The sequence below is a fragment of the Glycine max genome, chromosome 8, assembly GCF_000004515.6.
Source record: "Glycine max cultivar Williams 82 chromosome 8, Glycine_max_v4.0, whole genome shotgun sequence".
Lineage (NCBI taxonomy): Eukaryota > Viridiplantae > Streptophyta > Magnoliopsida > Fabales > Fabaceae > Glycine > Glycine max.
In genome coordinates, this window is record NC_038244.2 from 5,659,747 (window position 1) to 5,679,256 (window position 19,510).

Sequence of the window (19,510 nt, forward strand, 5' to 3'; positions counted from 1 at the left end):
GAGCTTTCCCATAAATCCCATGAATGATTATGGGAAGTTGTTGGCTGACAATGCAACGACTTAAAATAACACAAAGTCCAGGTCGTCCAAAACTCTATTTATACCTTTTTCATTTTTTGTTGCATGCATCAATGTGTATCTTTTTTCTTTTGCTTTCGGGGGCACACAACGGCACAAAGTATAATAAGTGTTGTGTGTTCCCTTTTGGCGAGTATCGTGGAATTTGCTTCCATAATTGTCACTAATTTTTCCCGTGCTTGTGATTCCAAATCATTATAATCATTTGCACTCGCCGGACCCAATCTCATAATTATGTGCACTGTGCCATTTTTTCAAAGGTTTCAAGTCAAAAAGTTTTCAACAAATCAACTAAGAAAATTATCAAGTAATTATCTCACCTTTTTCTTTTTTATCAGAGACCACGAGATATTTTTTAATCCTTTTAATTAAAAATTAATTTTATTAAAGGAATCAAATATAATTCTCTCGCTAGAAATAATTTTCTCAGGTATAAATGTAAATTGATCTCTCCCTTTCATTCTGTGCAGTGTACAACGTAGTATATATCTTTTACAGACCAAGGAAGTCATATGCAACAAATTTGGAGTTTGAACACCTTTCCTCTCTCTCTCTCTCTCCATATTCTCTATCATGCACTCTTTGTTTGATGTCCTCCTTCGGCTTCGATGTGTGGCCAGGCCTGTCTATGCTCAACAAATTAAAAAGATACGAATAATATGTAGTAGTACATAATCCATATAGCATGGTTGAAAACTAACGTGGGAGACATTTTAGTTAGGGGACCAGACCAAATTATCATTCAAGTTGATGATCATCATGTGAACGGCTCAGGCTCACTTCATATCACTTTCCTCCTTTTTACTCTATTTTATTTTCAATAAAAAAAATATACATTTCTTATTTGTCCAAAGTTAATAATATATATCATTTTTTCCTATACCACAAGTATATTTGATTGGAAGTAATCATATTAGAATAAGACTATTATAAGTGATAAATTTTTTCTTCAAATATTTAACATAGTTATATATATTTGATTAATTTAGAATAATTACACCCCAATTGATTCACATGTTTAATAATATATGTTGCTTAGAAAAGAAATTCCATTAATTGAAATGCATTATTTAAAAAGTTTTTAATTTAGAGTGATTTCTATAATTTTTTTTAAAAGATATCAAAGAAAAACTCGCTATGAGATAACTATGCTCTAAGTAGTAAGTAGTAGGTGAGATGGGCTCAATTTAAGAAATGATTATGCTTTTCATTAGTCTTGGCATGTGAATTGTAATTCTGTCCTTATTGTTTCATTTGGCCGGTGCACGAATTCAAGGATCAAGAATGAATCCAACATATGTTTCATACTATGTCTTCATGTTAACAGTGTAGCTTTGAAATTTTACTTTCTGAGCTTTGATTGACATTCATAATAAGTAAGGACAGGATTTGAGTGGGTTTTTTAGGTTCTCTGTTTTAATTTCTTTTAGTGTATAAATTGATTTATTTTGGTGGACTGATTAAATAATTCAATTTCCACTATTTATTCAATAACACATAATTTTAGCTTAATTTCTTTATTTTTTATCCAAAAAAACACTCTTTTTTTTCTGGTGTCCAATGATAATAATGAGATTTAAATCTAAGAATTCGGATAAATTGTCTAAACTTCTTACTACTAAATCAATTATATTCAGTCAAATGTGATTAGATTTAATTTCTCAACAGTTAATTTTAGGGCCCACTCAAGATATTTTTAAGTCTGAAGTAAACATTGAGCGAGAGAAACAAAAAAAAAATAGGAATCTTAAAAAAAATTGTTTTTCTCAACCAAAATGAACCCCATGCAACAAGCAAGAAAAAAAAAATACACCTTAATTACCACTACAATTAAACCAACTAAATAATAAAAGTTGTATTCATTTTTTATGATTGAAGAAATTAAAGAACAAAAACAAGAAAAAGGAAAAATTACAATCTAATGAAGGATGTACTCCTATGCTTCTAGCATTCACTAGCAAAATATTCCTCATTTGAACCAAACAAGCATCAAAGAACTACATCAACGAAGTTGAAGAAGAACCTTGCCTCACCAACCAATATGCTTGAAAGTTATATTACAATCCAACAATTTCAAATTGTTAATCATGTTAACAATAGAAACATAAGGATGAAGACCAATATCTTGTTGATCCAAAAGTTGAAGAGCCACGAGCGAATTAGGTTCGCAATGACATTCCTGAAACCAAACATCCCAAGCCATGATTAAACCATGTACAATTATATGTAACTCAGCATTCATGTTTGTTGTGATGCCACAAGAACTTGAGAAGCCTTTGAGCCAATGGCCAACTTCATTCCTCAAGAACCCACCATAGTCCGAAGCCCTTGGATTCTCGAAAGAATTATTGTGATAGCAATCCTAACAGCAGCACCTAGCAAGCCCATGAGGACACAAAAGAGGCCCAATGAAGCCACAACAATCCTAGCAATTCCTCAAAAACACGGTTTGGTGAGAATGCACAATTTCTTTATCATCTCTTTGTGTGGCTATATGAATTGCTACGTGTGTTAGATTCCATTTTCTATATCCATGTCTTCTTGTGTCTATATGACTATATGAATCGTGAATCCTCCACTTTCCAAGCATCTAACTTTTCTCGATGTTCCTTACAACCAAGAGTGAAGATGAAATTCTTAATTACTACTATTGTAAGAGGAAATTTCACACAAATTCTCACATTAAAATAGCACTAGAAGAGTAAATTAAACAGAATAAAACTTTACGTCCTATTTTATTATCTTTGGTTTCACCCCCTTTTATTAGAATTAGAATGAACTATTTTTTTAATTTTAGGTTCTATTGTGTTCTATTTCTAAAACGTAATAGGCATAAATTAAAATTTGTATATTCTGTTTCCTCCCATTCTAAATCCTACCTAAATGAATAATACAATTTAAAATCCACACAGTTAGTATAAAATAATACAAATAACTTGAAACAAAATACTTTGGAATCCTAAAATTTTAAAAATATAAAATACCAAATATTAATTAGTACTCTTGGATAATAAATTAAAAGAAGAAATATCCTAAAAGCATTTGTTAGCCAAACTCATATAAAATTAGTCTCGTATATAAAGGAGTAATTTCCTTTCTCGCATTCTCTTCGTCCGTCGTTGGATCCAAAGTGGTCGAAGTTGAAGGTGGCAAACAAGGGTATATATATGCCTCATTATTAATGCTTGAAATGCCTCGGTGTCTTTTGCCTTGTTCCTTGTTCACATTGAAAATTGGGGTCAGGACTTCGTAGATTCTCGCCATTTCTTGCACAATTAATGGATCGCATTACTCAATTTTGGAAAGCAGTGGAGACTAAACGTTTACTTCTTTTCCAACTAGTGTAGGTCATCTCACAAAAAGTAATAGATTTTAAGGAAGAGATACGGGTATAATAAGTCCTAATCATAAAAAAAGATAAATATGATTTGTTTTTTTTTAATTAAAATTTATTTTGTAAAAAAATTATTTTGATCTTTTAAGTATCATATTTAAATTAATGTTGTCCTTCTCAAACTCTTATTTCCTTCTTCCAAAATAATGATCTTTTTAATTTTTTTTTCAAAATAATAGTCCTTTTAATTTTTTTAAAATTATTTTTCGAAGATCAATTAAGACTTGCATCTTAAAGAGATATTTGTCATAAAAATAAGTTGATGAATATATAGTAAAATATAGACTAAAATATAACAATGGTCTCTTATCTTATTTTTTTATTGTAAATTGGTTTTCTAACTTTTATAAATTCTTAAATGATCTCCTTACTTTTTTAATTTATAATAATTATAAATTTAAAAAATGATACATTTTTATTTTATTTTTGAATATGATTTTCAACTTATTTATTTATTTAAGATCTGAAACTTATTCTATTAAATTTACTTATATAAAACTATATAAATTAATTAATGTTTGAAAAAAAATCATAAATATAGTAAAAATCATATGAAAAAAGAGTATCATAAGTAATAAGAAAAGAAAAGAATGTGACAATAACTTTTTAGTTGTTTGTAAAACTTACTTTTTATGTTTTTTTTAATTCGAACCTTAATTGATTTTCATAGTCTTTAGTAGATGATCTAATGTGACAAAAAAAATCACGTGTTGAATCAATAAAAACATATTTAAAATTGTACCAAAAATTAAAAAACAAATAATTTTTTAAAATAACTAATTTGTCGTGAATTAAACAAGTAAATGAACTATTTTAGAATTTATAAAAGTTAGGAGATCAATTTAAAACTAAAAATAAGTTAAGGATCATTTATATTTTAACCTAAAATGTATTGTTGTTGATTGTTAGTGGGATAATATATGACAAAATAGTTAAAAAATTAAGGATATTTTATTATAAGTTTGTATCACTTAAATGTTTTTTAATCATTGTGTCACAATCTTAAAAGATCGTTATTTTAAAACAAAGGGAGTATTATTTTCGATTTTGTGATTTTTTTCTTAATTTAAGACATGATTTTTTTTCCTCAGTAAATTCACCTGTATAGAAACTACAGAACTCAAAATGAATGTTATGCGACTTTTAAAAATCTTGCATGGTTCGTGTAATTTAATCCTGACATTACGATAAAGAGGTTCTTTCACCAATCTTTAGGCATAGTAAAGGTTGAGGTTCCCGAACTTGACCACACTTCCACAAAAAAGAAAAATTCAAAATCCAATCCTAGTGAAAGCAAATTTTATCTATGAAAATAAAGTTGCCAGATAAGATCTAATTCTCAAATTTTACTTTTCAGATTTGAGAAATAAATAATTCTCGTGGATTTTAAAAATAAAATAATATTTTATGATTTTAAAATTAAATTAATTGATATAATTAATCTAGTGTTATATTCCACATTACGCGAAGCCATCAGAGAGTACCACTAACTATTCTTTTTTTTTTTGTAACATACCACAAACTAATTGACTAAGCTGATGCAAAATTAAAAGTAAATTACTAAAATGAGGTTATTTTGAAACACCTTATAAAAGTGGGCTTTATTTTTGTCATGTTATACCAGAATTGATCAATTAAACAATAGTTATTATATCACGTGACTTTTCTTTTACTACCACCTTTCTATATATTTAGGCGTTTAACCTTTTTTTTATCTCAAAATAATATGTTTTGAAATTTTAAAGTTTAATTGATAATTTATTTTTAAATAAATCCATTTTTAATATCTCACCACTACCATGCATCAAAGATTAAGGAATCAAACAAAGACGTGTTAGTCTAAATATGATAGTAATATTGAATTTCTATTAATAATTTTGTTAATATATTTATATTAATCTTAAACATCTAAAGACATGAGAAGGGGTGATATTTTGCTTAAGACTAAATTATTATTATTTTTTTTGTAATTTCACTATTCGTACATTTTAATCCTTTGAAAGTAATTTTTTAGGTCCTATAGTTTATATTTTAATTATCTTTTAATTTATATAATTTAAAAGTGATATTCTTAATTTTTATAGTTTATATTTTAATATTTTTTTAGTTTCTATAGTTTAAATCTGATATTTTTAGTGTATATAATTTGTATTTTAATTATCTTTTAGTCTTTACTATAAAAAAATTAAAATAATTAGCTACAAATTAGTAATAAATTATCAACTAATTTTTTATCACAAATTATTTTGCGATAAATTAGTTACAAATTACTTGCTAATATTTTTATAGTTAATTATAATTGATAATATTATTCATGATTTGATAGTAAGGACTAAAAATGAATTAAAATGTAAATTATAAAGACTAAAAAATCACTTTCAAAATATAGGGACTAAGAGAGAATTAAAATGTAAATTATAATAATTAAAAAACTACTTTCAAGACCAAAATTAAAATGTAAACTATAAGATTAAAAAGTACAAATGATGAAATTATAGGAATTAAATAATAATTAAACATATGAATAAATAAAATTAAATAAAATATTAATTATATATTAAATTAATTGTATAATATAATAAATATAAAATAATTAAAACTTATATAAAATATTAATTATATATTATATAAATTATATAAAACTGATGATTACATAATATATTTATTATAAACTAAATGGTTATGAATACAAAATTTTATATAAAATATTAATTACATAAACATAATAATACAATAAAATATTAATTACCTGTATATTAATTATAAATAAATAATTAAACATAAATAAAAAATAGTATTCAAAATTAAATTAAATAAGGTCAATTTCAAAAGGCATAACGCATTAAGAAAAATCTTCTCCAGCGTCTTTCTACGTCGCATAACTCTTTGGCATCAAGCACCATACCATTCATCAACTATAAATAAATTTAAATAAATTACAGTACATTTTTCTATTCTTGTATTTTCATTGTTCTTATAAATTTTTCAAAGTTATTTCACTTTTGCAGTAAAAAAAATAAAAAATTCTCTTTTACTATATTTTAATTGTTAGTGATCAATTTGAAGAGGAGTATGAGTGTATGACAAAAAAGATTCTACTCTAATAAACTTTTGTGGAAGAGGTGAAGATGACATGTGCTTACTTGCTTTTTGCACCCCACTCAATGCCATGACCACGTGGTAATGTAACTCCCCCTCCGCACCTCCTTTTAAAAAAGCACCCCTCTATCTCCCCCATAACTCTCGCAAAGTTGAAAACTTTTCAATTTTTTTCAAATGCTTTTCAAAAAATCCGGTAAAGCATCAATCTTGTAGTATAAATGTATAATTTATTATTGAACCAACATTCAATACATTATACTACAAAATAATTTTTATTATTCAAAAGATAAATATTTAAAAAATATACTAACGATACATTTTCTTAATATTATTTTAGCACACTCTATTAAATTTAATCCACTCAATTCAATAAATACTATACAATTAAAAAATCATTAAATAATAAAATCCACTAAACTTATATTTCTCTTAATAAAATTTAGCTAATAATAGAAAACATGTTTAAAAATATACTAGATAGTAATGAGATTAAGATTTCTCATATTATAAAATAATATTTCTACTTTATTGTTATTTTTCTCCCAATTTATTCAACAAATATTTGTGAAGTAAATAATTATTTTTGTCCCTAAACTTGTAAATCAATAATAATTTAGTTAATGAAAGAATAAAATTTTTAATTTAATCTCTAAATATCTAAAAAAATATAACATTTTTAATATTAAAAATACAACTTAATATTAAATTAATACTTGAACATAATAACAACATGAAACTATTACATTTTAAAGACTAGAGCATTTTTTTTTATTCCAACTAAATATTACACATTTAATGTTGAGTTTAGTTAAAAGGATAAAAGTAGAAAAACGTATTTAAATTAAAATAAATATAAAACTATGAATCCCTCATAGAAGTGATAGAACTCATGGATTCAACCGAACACAAAATCATAAAATAGTCAATTGTTTGTTTGAAGAGAAAGAAAGTGAAAAAAATAACAATAAATTAATATAATATTTATCTTTTTACATTTTATTTTAATTCAAGAAAATTATTGAAATCCACTTTTTTCTGCTCCATCAAACACATTCTTACTCCAGTCCTATGGTACTTTTTTTTTTTTTTAGTAAAAAGATTTTCAATGGTACTTCCTTCCTATCTTCAAAGTAGAAAGCCCATGGTTTTAAGATATTCCAGAACGGAACACGTTATTTACACAATTACACTTGGTCTCTCTCTCCATTATTTAACCAACACCCCAATTTCAGTTCAGTTCAGTGTTTCACATTCACTTTTCAGTTCCCACTCCCTTTCTCTCTCCCCAACCCAAAAATGGCATCAAAATTGACCCTCATTGCGTTGGTTCTCGCGGTGGCCCTGTGCGCCGTTGATCTAACCCATAGCGCATCAGCATCCTCCCCTCACGCGCCAGCGCCCTCCGTGGACTGCACCAACCTCGTCCTCACCATGGCCGACTGCTTGTCCTTCGTCACCAACGGTAGCACCGTCACCAAGCCAGAGGGCACATGCTGCTCCGGTTTGAAATCTGTTCTCAAAACTGCTCCGGCGTGCCTCTGCGAGGCTTTCAAGAGCAGCGCTCAGTTCGGCGTCGTTTTGAATGTCACCAAGGCCACCTCTCTCCCCGCCGCCTGCAAAGTTTCTGCTCCTTCTGCCACCAACTGTGGATGTCAGTCTATTACTATTACTACTAAACTTTCCTCCTTTGTTTTCAATGTTTTTATGATGCTGTTGTCACCAAGTATTCGTTGTTTTTCGTTGATGATTAATCTTCGTTCTTCGTCAGAAAATCTGATTAATTTTAGTGGGGTTCTCCTACTTTTTTTTATCCTTGAATCAAGATCTTGTTTAAGGAAACTGAATCTTGAATCAAGTATCAGCCGTTCCTTCCAACGACTTGTTGGTGCCTGCGAGAACGTTTATGGATCAAGTTTGTTGTTTTAGACTGTTGTGTTGGTGGAAGTTTTCTTTTTAATGTTTTTTCATGTTCCTGTGAGAACATTTATGCATAAAGTTTGGTTTTTTACTCTGTTGTGTTATGAAAATTTTCATTTTTTATGCATGATGTATGAGATGGATGGATCACACGTTGTCTTTCATTTTCATGCGATTTCTGTGTTACTAGTGAGAAATATACTGAAATAATAATTATTAATAATAGGATTCATCATTATTTTTTTATGTCTATTATTTTTATTTGTCTTATTTTTTTGAAACATCACACTCTACTAATGGTGGTACATGGGGTGCCCTGAATTTTTATGTGTGTATGTGTACATTTGATTTTGGATATTGGTCTTAATTTTCACACATCAGCCTTCTCCCTTTGTTTTAGGTCAGTAACTGTATTCTTTTTTCTTTTTTTTTTTTGCAGTGTCTGAAACGCCTGCTGCTGCTCCTGGTATGTTTTACCACTTACCGTACTCTTTTTCTACTTTGCTGTATACAAATTTTGATGTGTTTTTTCATGTTAGAATTTCCTTTCAAATTACGAAAAGGGTCACATGTTTTGTCTTTTTCTGCCCCATAATTGAACTTCAATAAATAAGAGCCATATCTGATTTTGTGGTTTTGTTTATTTCTTTTGCTGTGGATAATTTAAAGTAAATAATAATTATATCATAGCTGTTTATTTTAACGGTCTGTTTCTTATCATTATGCTAATGATATTGCCGGCTTAAAGAATTCTCGATAATTTACAGAGATATGGACTTATTGCCACGCTGCTATCGTTTAACCGCTTAGGATTTATTTTGTATGCATTTGACTATATTGAGAGCGATCTGATTTTCTACGTATGTTTCTATTATACGGACTTTGGAGACAACAAGACTTATATTTTCTTTTTTAATTCTGAAATGTAAGGACTTAAAGATGATGCAAAGAAATATAAAATTTGAAAACCAGAAGTTATTATCAATATCTTATATAATTATAGTTTCCTCTTGTACTGTTTAAGCATTGATACTTCATTTTAATTCTATGAAAAATCTAGACCATTTTGATAACCGGTTAGACTAGGAAATTACTGGTGCTTCTAATTGAATATTTTTATTATTATTATTTTTATAGCTGGAGGCCTCTCTCCACAAGCTTCTCCATCTCCTCAACAAGCAGATGCTTCAACTAATGGTCCTGTAAATGAGATATCTCCAGCACCAGCACCAGCCCAAGGGAACACAGCATCAGCATTATTCCCAATTTCTGCTGGGTCCTTGCTTCTTGGCATATTGGTAGCCACATTCTCAGGCTTCTGAGAGGAGTTTCGTTCCATTTTAAGAGTAGAGAGAGGTGCCATGAGGGATTATTATTTTGGTGTTTTCTTACCATTGGAGCTCCTTCTATTCTATGTTTGACTTTGAAGTAGATACCATTCATTTTGGGAGTGACTTGAACCTATTTAGAGGTTGTACCCGCATTTTCATTATATTATATATGAGTCTATTTATTATAACAATTTGAGTCGCCATATTATATTACTACTATTGTTTTTTTCCCCTTCTTTGTTGACAATTGATAATAATAAGTACATGTGCCAATGTCACAAGGAGCGACATGCTATGGTGTATGAGCACTACCAGTTAGTGCTGGAGACTTCTTTTCAATCATGGTTTTCATAGTCACAACAACCAAACCCTCTTTGCAAAATTATTAACTAGGGGATACCCTCATGATGATGGGTCCTAGTTCCTTGTTTAATTTTAATCGCAGAATAAGCTCAAAAGCTAATAATTTTAAGCGCAGAATAAGCTTAAAATTATTACTGTGTTCTGGTTTGTACTTTTTAAACTGAAGTTTGCTAAAAGCAAAATACTTTGCTCTACCAACTGGTATTGCCTTTTTGTGCTGTAGAGATTATGACCTTTAGAAGCTTTGCAAATCATTGCTGCCATGCGGCGACCCTTTATATGGGCAGAAAGGCATTGTTGTATTGATCTGTTTGTAGCTTTTCGGCGCGTGCTTGATAAAAAGAAAGCCAATGCAGTGCAGGATTTTTTCTTTTCGCAAAGCTTTAACAGAAGAAATTGCTGCACTGCATTATTAGTGCACCATTCTAAATTGAGCCTTAAAGTGTATGATATTCAGGGCATCCTTGGTTTTGAAATTGATTCTGAATTTGAAATTATTTTTAGATATATTTTTACATGTTTGGTTAAAAGATAATTCAAAATTGATCTTGAATTTATAAATGATTTTAAGTTGAAGTAACTTTAAATTTTTTTTATTAGATTCAAAGTTTTGGATTGAAACTTACTCTTAATTTTATAATAAAACATCCAAATATAAATCATATTACTTCAAAATCAATTTTATTTAAAATCTATTTCATTCAAAATCAATTTTATCAACGTTCATTCAAACACACACTCATTCTCATTCTCTTACATTACTTCTTAGTGCACTATTCTAACACTCATTCTCTTACATTGCTTTTTAGTGCACTATTCTAACCTGAGCATCAAAATATATTTACAAGTACTTGTGGGATGTAGGAATAACTATGTTGGTGCTTACCTCTATGGACATATAAAAGATGAAGGTCAAACACTAAGGATAAGAACAAGAAAATATAGGTAGGTCATAGAGAAAGAAAGTATCTAACAACTTCTGCACTTGTACATTTATTTTCTTAAATCTAATGATTCTAAAGAATAATTAATTTTATTTGTTAGATTTCAAGAAAAGAAATAGTTAAATGAGAATTAATTAAAAGTTATTCTTAAAATAATTTAATCTTTCCTCTCTCCGAGAAGGAATCAAGTTTTTTTTTTTAATAATTCTTAATTTGTATATATTGTTTTATTAATCTAACTATTAAATATGTTGATATTATCAATAATGTGCATATATTTTTTTATAGATAAATCAATCATTTTTGTTATGCATGCTTACAGCTTTACTTATATTTTTAAAAGGTCTATTGTACATTAAATTAAATTTATTTCATAAAGTATCAACTAATTTTAAAAGTTTATAAAAAAATTTGTATACTTTATTTACTCGATGAGAACATTTATTTGAGTTGTTGAATTAATGAAATTTTGAAGTACTTATTTGTAGTATTATTATTAGTTAATTTATTGGTATTTTAAGCAATGGATTTGAAGACACTATGCTTGTTTTCGAAATGCTTTTGGCTGTTATAGTTGTTACAACTTTACTTTACATGATAAATTTATGAGTACGAGTGTTGAATTTGACTGAATTTTTGTACTGTACTAACTGAAGAGTATTCTAAGTGGACCAATTTCTAGGTCTTTTAATTGTGGTAATGTTATTGTAGGACAGTTAAGATGTTGTAAATTAGAGATGAAATATTTTAAAAGAAGAGCAAAATAGTATGATATAGATGACAAATAATCTTGTTTTTAATCTTCGTATTTAGAGGGATTTGTGCCTTAACTCTAGATCGACTGAGAAATGCTCAGTTAAAAAAATCTTTAAAATATATTTTTAACGCTGAAGTTAATGGTGATTTTATCATGCCCAATTCATACATAACATACATAAGACATTCTAACTCTCAAGAAATATTTGCATAGACATACACCTAGCACATGAGCCATTTTTTTTTTTTTTTTGACAAAACCTAGCACATAAGCCTTAGACACAGCCATAATGTAAGCCCAATTAATACATAACATTAAGAAATAAAATATTGTACATGTTAAACATAAATACTACCCTAATATAGGGTAAATTTTACACATCTTTTTAATTTCGATTCAGATTTATTTTTCTGGAAGGAATTTATTTAGTTCGATTCAAATTTATTTTCTAAGAAAAATCTATTATTTGGTTTGGGCAATACTAAAGGTGGCCCATTGGGAAGCTAGAGCAGAACCAAAAACATGACAAAAGTAGATGCTAAAATCTCCTTTGATGACCCATGTTAGCCAAATAATCAGCAGGAGGCAGGAGCATTGGCTTCCCTATATATATGCTGAAAAGTAACTAATTTTCAAGAATAAACTTTTTTCTTCTTATTTTTCCCTAATTTATATTTCTTTCAATTTTTTGTTAAAATGTACAACTATATTCAACTCAACTAACCAATCCAATTTAATCGAGGTAGTTTCACTCAAACTTGGTTCATTATTGTACCCTTATTGCAGCCATACGACACAGTTTCTGTCTCTATCATGTTGTTCACTAGGAAAATGCAAGCTGGACTACTTTATCCAACTGAAATGCACACCTTTGATATATAAAAAAATAAATAAAAAGTGCTCACCTTTGACCCTACCAGTCGACTATACCAAATTCACTAATTCAGAAATAAACACGCACATTGACTGGTACCAATCAAGCATGGTTGCTAGCTACTACCTTTACATTTTTAATTGTTATTCATATTTTATACATTAATCATACCTATCTTCCGTATGATGATATGGGCTTGTCCAGAAAAGTCTTATTCCTAACCCAATACTTTAATTTTCTTTGAAAATTCAACGTACGTCCACCAATATACATACAAAATAATCAACATAAAATAATAAGTAGTAGCACGTGTTCAAAGCACCATCCAGGTTTCTTCATAGCAACATCTAGGTTCCTTCTCAGTCCATCACAGATATAAATATAAGTGAATTCCATATCCGTTTTCCATACTCATTCTCAATTTCTCATAGATCAAACTTCAAATATAGCTAGCTAGGTACAATACAATTCACCGGAGCAAATACTAAGGAGGTTTAGCTCAATTGATTCAGCAAGTGTGTGAGTGAGTTATTGTAAACTTTCTGATATCTGTCTTCCATTTTTATGATTAAAAAAATCAGAGCAATGAATGTTTTATATTTAAGCTCAAGTTCAAGCCTAAGCATGTCCAAGCCGTTTCAATTCTCAAGTAAACATCATCAAAGAGCTTCTAGTGTGAAGTTTGGTGGTGTTTCATGCAGAGCCGCAACGTTAACCCAAGAAAACTTGTACAAAATATTGTCTGTGTGTCCAGGAAGTGCAACAATGGATGAGATCAAGAGGGCTTATAGGTCAATGGCTCTTCAGTACCACCCTGATGTGTGCCATGATCCTTCCATGAAAGAGGAATCAACGAGGATGTTTGTTCAGCTAAACACAGCTTACAAGACCTTGTCCAATCCAAGGCTTCGAGAAGAGTATGACAGTGAATTGGGTTTGGGAAGCACAGAGATGAGTACTGTTAGTAGTGATCATCATGAGAGATGGGGAAGTGTGAGTGTTAGTAGTGAACATGAGAGATGGGAAAGTAGGTTTCAGGAGCAAATGATTGAGTTGAAGACAAGGTCTCGTAGACGTATGGGACAAAAGGGTCAGGGTGGATCATCGGGTAGTAGCAGAATGAGGACACAAAACATGAGAGACAGGAATTGATTTTCTTCAGTCATGTATTTTTGTTGAAATAGATAGATTGATTCTTTCATGTTTTAACTATATATGCTCTACAAAGCCAATTCAATTATTCTACCATTCTTTATACTATACAAAGCCAATCATTTTTATTTCATGATTTAAATATTAGATGCAAGTTCAATCTCTTCTATTCGCAACCACCAAACATCAAACACGTGAATCTACTAATGTGAGATTGTTTAGTTTAATCAGAGGTCTCGGATTTGAATTTTGGATATGTAACTGGGTTAAATACATGGAGGAGGAGTTTTGCCGCTCATAATAATCCTACCTTACTCAAACAGGATTGCCTTCGGTTGAAGATACCTCTAGTCTAGGCAAAAAAAGTCCTTATATTTGTAAGGTTTGGTAATGAGGCATGTAAGGATAGCACACATACTACTAGTTCAATTTCTACAATTCAATTAGTTCACTTGGTAGAAGATATGTAAGAAAGCACAAATATCCAAAACTTCAGCAAATATAAGTGAGCATGCGGATTGGACTGGCCTAACCCTGAATTGAATGGATCAACTCGAATAACCCGTATTTGCATTAGTTTATATTGAATGAACCTGCATAATTTCACATTTAAATGGTCTATTCACAAATTGCTCTGCATATCTGTTAAACTTTTTCTTTTGCAAATACGTTTGATTTCTGAGCGGACTAACGGATTATTTGGTCTAGTCCCATATGATTTTATTTACATATAAAAAAATTGAGTTAACTATTGTAGAATTGTTTTAACTTAACCAATAATCTTGAAATCCAATTCTGGGTATACATCTAGTATCTATATTAAATACTCAAGACAAGAGGTTTGTAGTCTATAGTGGTCCTATTTAACTTGAACAAAAATGTCTCCTATGTGAACTCGTAAATTAAACTTGTTTAACCCGTTTTCACAAAAGGACTCAAGTAGGCCTGCAATTTAATAGCAAAGGTTTTAGCTGATCCAAGTTTGTGAGGCTTGCAAGTTATGCAGATCTATCTGTGGACTGGGACATCTATACTCTCACCTTTACTAGTAATGTATTGATTTGCCTCTTTTTTAATATTTTTCCTATCTCCTTCACCAAAAAGAATGACAAGGCAATGAGTCTTACTTAAAAGTAGATAAAAAGATGATGAAATATTACATGGTAGAGGAAGATAAAAGGGGTGTTCAAGATTCGTGCCTTGAATATTAATTAATTATTATAGGATTGAGTTTTAGAATTTAGGCTAAACGTGTTTTATGAACAGGTTTGAGTTCTCAATTTCATATTCTTTTAAGAAAACACTGGTATTTTTTTAGCATAGTCAGTGGAATATTGTGGAGCCTTCCTTTTGCAGAATGATAAAAGAGGCATTCGAGAATTCTTCTACTATTGGTGAGCTGAATGAGACTCTAATCACTGTTATACCTAAGACTCGAGGCTGTTAACTTCGAAAACTTAAGGCCTATCACAGTTATGATTCGTGTCAATCATAAGGTTTACTGTATTATTAGTGCCTTTTGAGTATTACACTACACTTCATGTCTTTCCCCAATTCACCCATCTTATGAGTCATTACTTAAGTAACAACTTGATGGCCATATTATTGGTACTTTAGGAAAAACTACTTCACTATATTAAAAAAAGAGTTCTACGCCTAAAACTTTAAATTAATAAAAGGTATCTGTAGACTGTAGACCAATTGCCACATAAACCCTTGTTTCATGTTGATGACATAATACTAAAATCTAACAAGGTTGTCCTTGGTGAATAAGTATGACAAGTCTATTTAGCCGTATGACCACAAGTGATTATTGTATTTGACATAAGACAAATTAAACAACCGAGACTGACACCTATATTTTGTCATCTTTCTTGGTATTCTTTTATGGAAATAGGAAAATATAACTTGACGAAAAAGAAAATCCAAAGTCAAGAAGTGAAACAGCTTTTGCTCACAGTGGTTTTAAGCATTGCAACTATAATTAGAATGCCATAAAAGAAAAAAAAGAAATTGCAAAGTGGAACGGGGGGGGGAGGGGGGTAGATACCATTAAATTGTCATTGAACATCACCACCAGAACCTAGTCACTTGAGCAGATTTCTACCCACCCCATTCCCTAGTTTTATTGTGTTGAGGACCACCAGGTCCACCACCATACAAAGATGTTAACAAATGAGATTGCTAAGGCAATTTTCTAACTTTTTTTGACTCTAGTTCTGCATCTTCTGTGCTGCCCTTTATAAGGTACTCTGAAGTGCTTTTAACAAGCAGTCCAGAACTCTGCCCTTTTCACCTTTGAAATACTCTCAAGGACTTCCACTGGTGAAATGTGCCCCATCACTGTCACCCTCTTAGATTCTACGTCTATACTAAATGATGTAACTCCTGAAATTGGAAATTGTATGTTTAAAAATGTCAGAACCTTTTTTTTCTTCTCAAAAGAAAAAAAATGTTGGAACCTCAATTATGATACTTACTCATTTGGCTGAACCCCAAATTTGCTCAAGTACAAAACAGAAATTCCAACAAATAAGTTAAAGCGGGCAATCTAGTGTTCTTAGAACATATATGATATATATATATATATATATATATATATATAAAATTTATTTTAGAATACAAAACATATATGATTTATTCAAGTGTTACTTTTTTTTCCCTACTTTTACCCGGTGAATAAGGGTATGTAACTAGTTTTGATGAATACCTTCCATCTTAGACAGATGTTTTTTCACCTTTCCAGCACATCCTTGACAATGAATTGCAACCCGCATCACAACCACCTGCATTTAACACTCTTCAATAATAAAATTTCAAATATGATAGAGTACACGTGAAGTGTAAAACATTTTCTTATCGCGTGCGTGTCACTTACAATCTTTAAGAGATTTGAATATGAGATTCCATTATTCCGTTCAAAATTTAATATGTGAGTGTGACCATATAACTGTAAGACACACATACCTTCCTCGGTGGCAAACTATATAGGAAAAAAAACAGACCATTTATGTAGAAGGTTTATTTTATGTAGAAGGGACAAAATCAAACGACGTGTCCTCTGATAACACCATTCACATTCATGTTTATTGCCTAATAAAATTCCCATTTGCATAAAAAAGACATAAATCACATAATCATTCTGCTTTCTCTATGGAATATGCATGGGACACGGTCAAGTAATATGCATGTGAGACATCTTGAAACCTATGCAAATGACAAATATGAGGAAGACAAATAATGGAGATCATTTGTTTCCTTGCTGAATCCACCTGACACTAGTGGTTGGTATAGTCCTAGCTATTGCTCTTAATGAATCTAACTAATAATCAATTAAACGGGAAAAATGGATCAGACTCTAGTGAGTTGTGTTGACCCCATAGCAGCTGTAGCTGAAAAGCCAACAATACCAACATTTATGAATCATCATTATCCAAACTCTACTTTCATAGCTTCTTTATGGTCCTGGTTTTAGTTATGACTTATTTTATTTTGATTGCTTTCTTGTTTATCAGATAAATGTAGTTATGTCACATAAAGAAAGTATATTGTTTGATTGTTTCAACAACTTAAATTTAAAACTTTGAACTACTACTACGCAAGATTTACTCCATTTCCATGATAAATTGGTGTTGTGAAAACAGAAAACATGAAGTAGTGCAATGTCTGAAACTCCATATATTTGTAAGAGAAACTAAAAAAAAAACATGTTGATCCCAAAATGACATTTGCATCAAGCCTACACCTAGTGAAGAAGAACACATATGTGAACTTAACAAACCTGAAAGACATTATTATCTGTCTGTTTTTTCTGAAATTCCCTAGGTTCATTATTGGCTTGATCTTGTTCCTGCCCTCTAAGCTTGATCTTTGGAACTGGACTAGACCTTGGAGGCTCAACAAGTTTGGAGTACTTGGCATAGTTGATCAACCTTGTATCATCAAGAAACACTCTTCTTTCAAGCTTCTTAGGCACAACTACAGATCGAGGGTCACGAGTACTCATGCACACAGCTGTTGAAGCCCGAGAGTGGCACATGAAACCCCTTTTCATCATTTTCCTTTCACTGCTTTTCAGGCTCGTCATAAGTTACTTACTACAACACAAAATGAAGAGTAGAAACTAGAAAGTGTGGAAGCTTTGAAGGCAACAACAAAAGATGGGGTTGGTGTGCAAATATTATACTATTGCAATGCTAATGCTGGCTTTCTGACTTGGAGAGAATAGGAGAAAGTGACACACATGCTGTCATAAGCCAACAAAATAGGTTATTGCCAGTGTAGAAATATATCTTATTGGCAATTTATCTATTATGCATATACCTAGGACGTGGAAGTGTCCAAAATCATGTCCTTGTCATTGATTAATGCAGAGAAATTGACAACAGCCTTCTTTTGCTATGAAGAAAAGGACTTCATCAAACAGAAGTTGATTCATTAGGGTGAAAATTAGAGGGAAAAAAACATAACTAACATGGGGTTTGTGTTTATTTTAACAAAAAAAGAAAAAAAATATTTTTACTGGATAATCAAACTGAGTTTCAAAAGTTATATAAAATTTTTTCCCCTCACATCCATTAAAGAAAATAGATCCAGATTAATCTAGAGTTAAATAGAAAAGTAAGTAAAATTTGATTAAAAATTATTTATATTCAATATTGAATTCGGATAGCATCAATATATTCAACCATAATTTCTAACACATGTCCAATCACTTTGTTAGTTATATTGGATATTTATTTCATCCTTTAAATACTTCTTGAGATATTCGACTGCATTTACATTTGATGGTAAATGAAATCCATCAAATAATTCATTTAGAATGTTTCCCAAAAAAATTTATTAACTTAATTTGAGAAAAGTGTATTACATAAATGAAATATCATACACACATACGATTAGACAAGACAATGGGGCGGGGCGGGGACACATATTGTCTCCCTAATTCTCGATCCTTACTCTCCAACATGTTTCCATACCCGTACCCGATATCTGACAAGGTTAAAATTTATTATCTCATCCCGTACCCGTTGGGTATCAGGTATTCCCGACCAATCCCGTACCCGATTGAAACTAGAAAAATAATTTTTTTGTAAAAAAAATATTAAAAATTTGATTTTAAAAAAAATAAATTGATTGTTAAATATTTGTTTTTAACTACTTATATATTAATAAATTTATTATAGTGCATGTGTCAACAAAAATCGTTAAAAAAAAAATGTTAAATTATGTAAAAATTCTAAAATAAAATTAGCTAGTAACAAAAATTTTAGGCCTTTTGATTAAATTATGCAAAAATTCTAAAAATTAAGTGGCGGGGCAGGTCTGGATTCTGGGTTGGGACGAATGTAGTAATCCTATACCAGACTTTTGGTTATCGGAGAAAATTCAAACCTGAACCCATACCCAATCAACTCGGGTATTACCCGTCAAAGTCAGGATGGATTTGAACGGGTAAGTTTTCTTGCCATGCCTACACACGATGATTTATACATATAAATACATTTATTTATATGTATGATAAAAATTATTATTAATTTTATTTTCCTTAAATAAATTGTCCTTACCGATTCAGGATTTTGAATCCACCACTACACA

At 30.1% G+C, this 19,510-nt stretch overlaps 3 protein-coding genes across 3 annotated transcripts; 2 read left to right on the forward strand and 1 right to left on the reverse strand.

Annotated features, from left to right (window-relative positions):
- Positions 1–7,653: 7,653 nt before the first annotated feature.
- Positions 7,654–10,013, forward strand: LOC100784108 (non-specific lipid transfer protein GPI-anchored 31). The gene is made up of 3 exons (XM_003530995.5): positions 7,654–8,225; positions 8,931–8,957; positions 9,629–10,013. Exons 1-3 carry the CDS (start codon positions 7,871–7,873, stop codon positions 9,811–9,813), a joined length of 567 nt encoding a protein of 188 aa, XP_003531043.1. The 5' UTR covers positions 7,654–7,870; the 3' UTR covers positions 9,814–10,013.
- A 3,156-nt stretch (positions 10,014–13,169) lies between these two features.
- On the forward strand, positions 13,170–13,972 carry LOC100784637 (J domain-containing protein). The gene has a single exon (NM_001254697.2). It carries the CDS (start codon positions 13,325–13,327, stop codon positions 13,910–13,912), a length of 588 nt encoding a protein of 195 aa, NP_001241626.1. The 5' UTR covers positions 13,170–13,324; the 3' UTR covers positions 13,913–13,972.
- A 1,877-nt stretch (positions 13,973–15,849) lies between these two features.
- LOC100785162 (protein SODIUM POTASSIUM ROOT DEFECTIVE 3) lies at positions 15,850–18,189 on the reverse strand. The gene is made up of 3 exons (XM_003530997.5): positions 17,694–18,189; positions 16,623–16,698; positions 15,850–16,300 (listed from the first exon to the last, which is right to left on the reverse strand). Exons 1-3 carry the CDS (start codon positions 17,997–17,999, stop codon positions 16,176–16,178), a joined length of 507 nt encoding a protein of 168 aa, XP_003531045.2. The 5' UTR covers positions 18,000–18,189; the 3' UTR covers positions 15,850–16,175.
- Between the last annotated feature and the right edge of the window lie 1,321 nt (positions 18,190–19,510).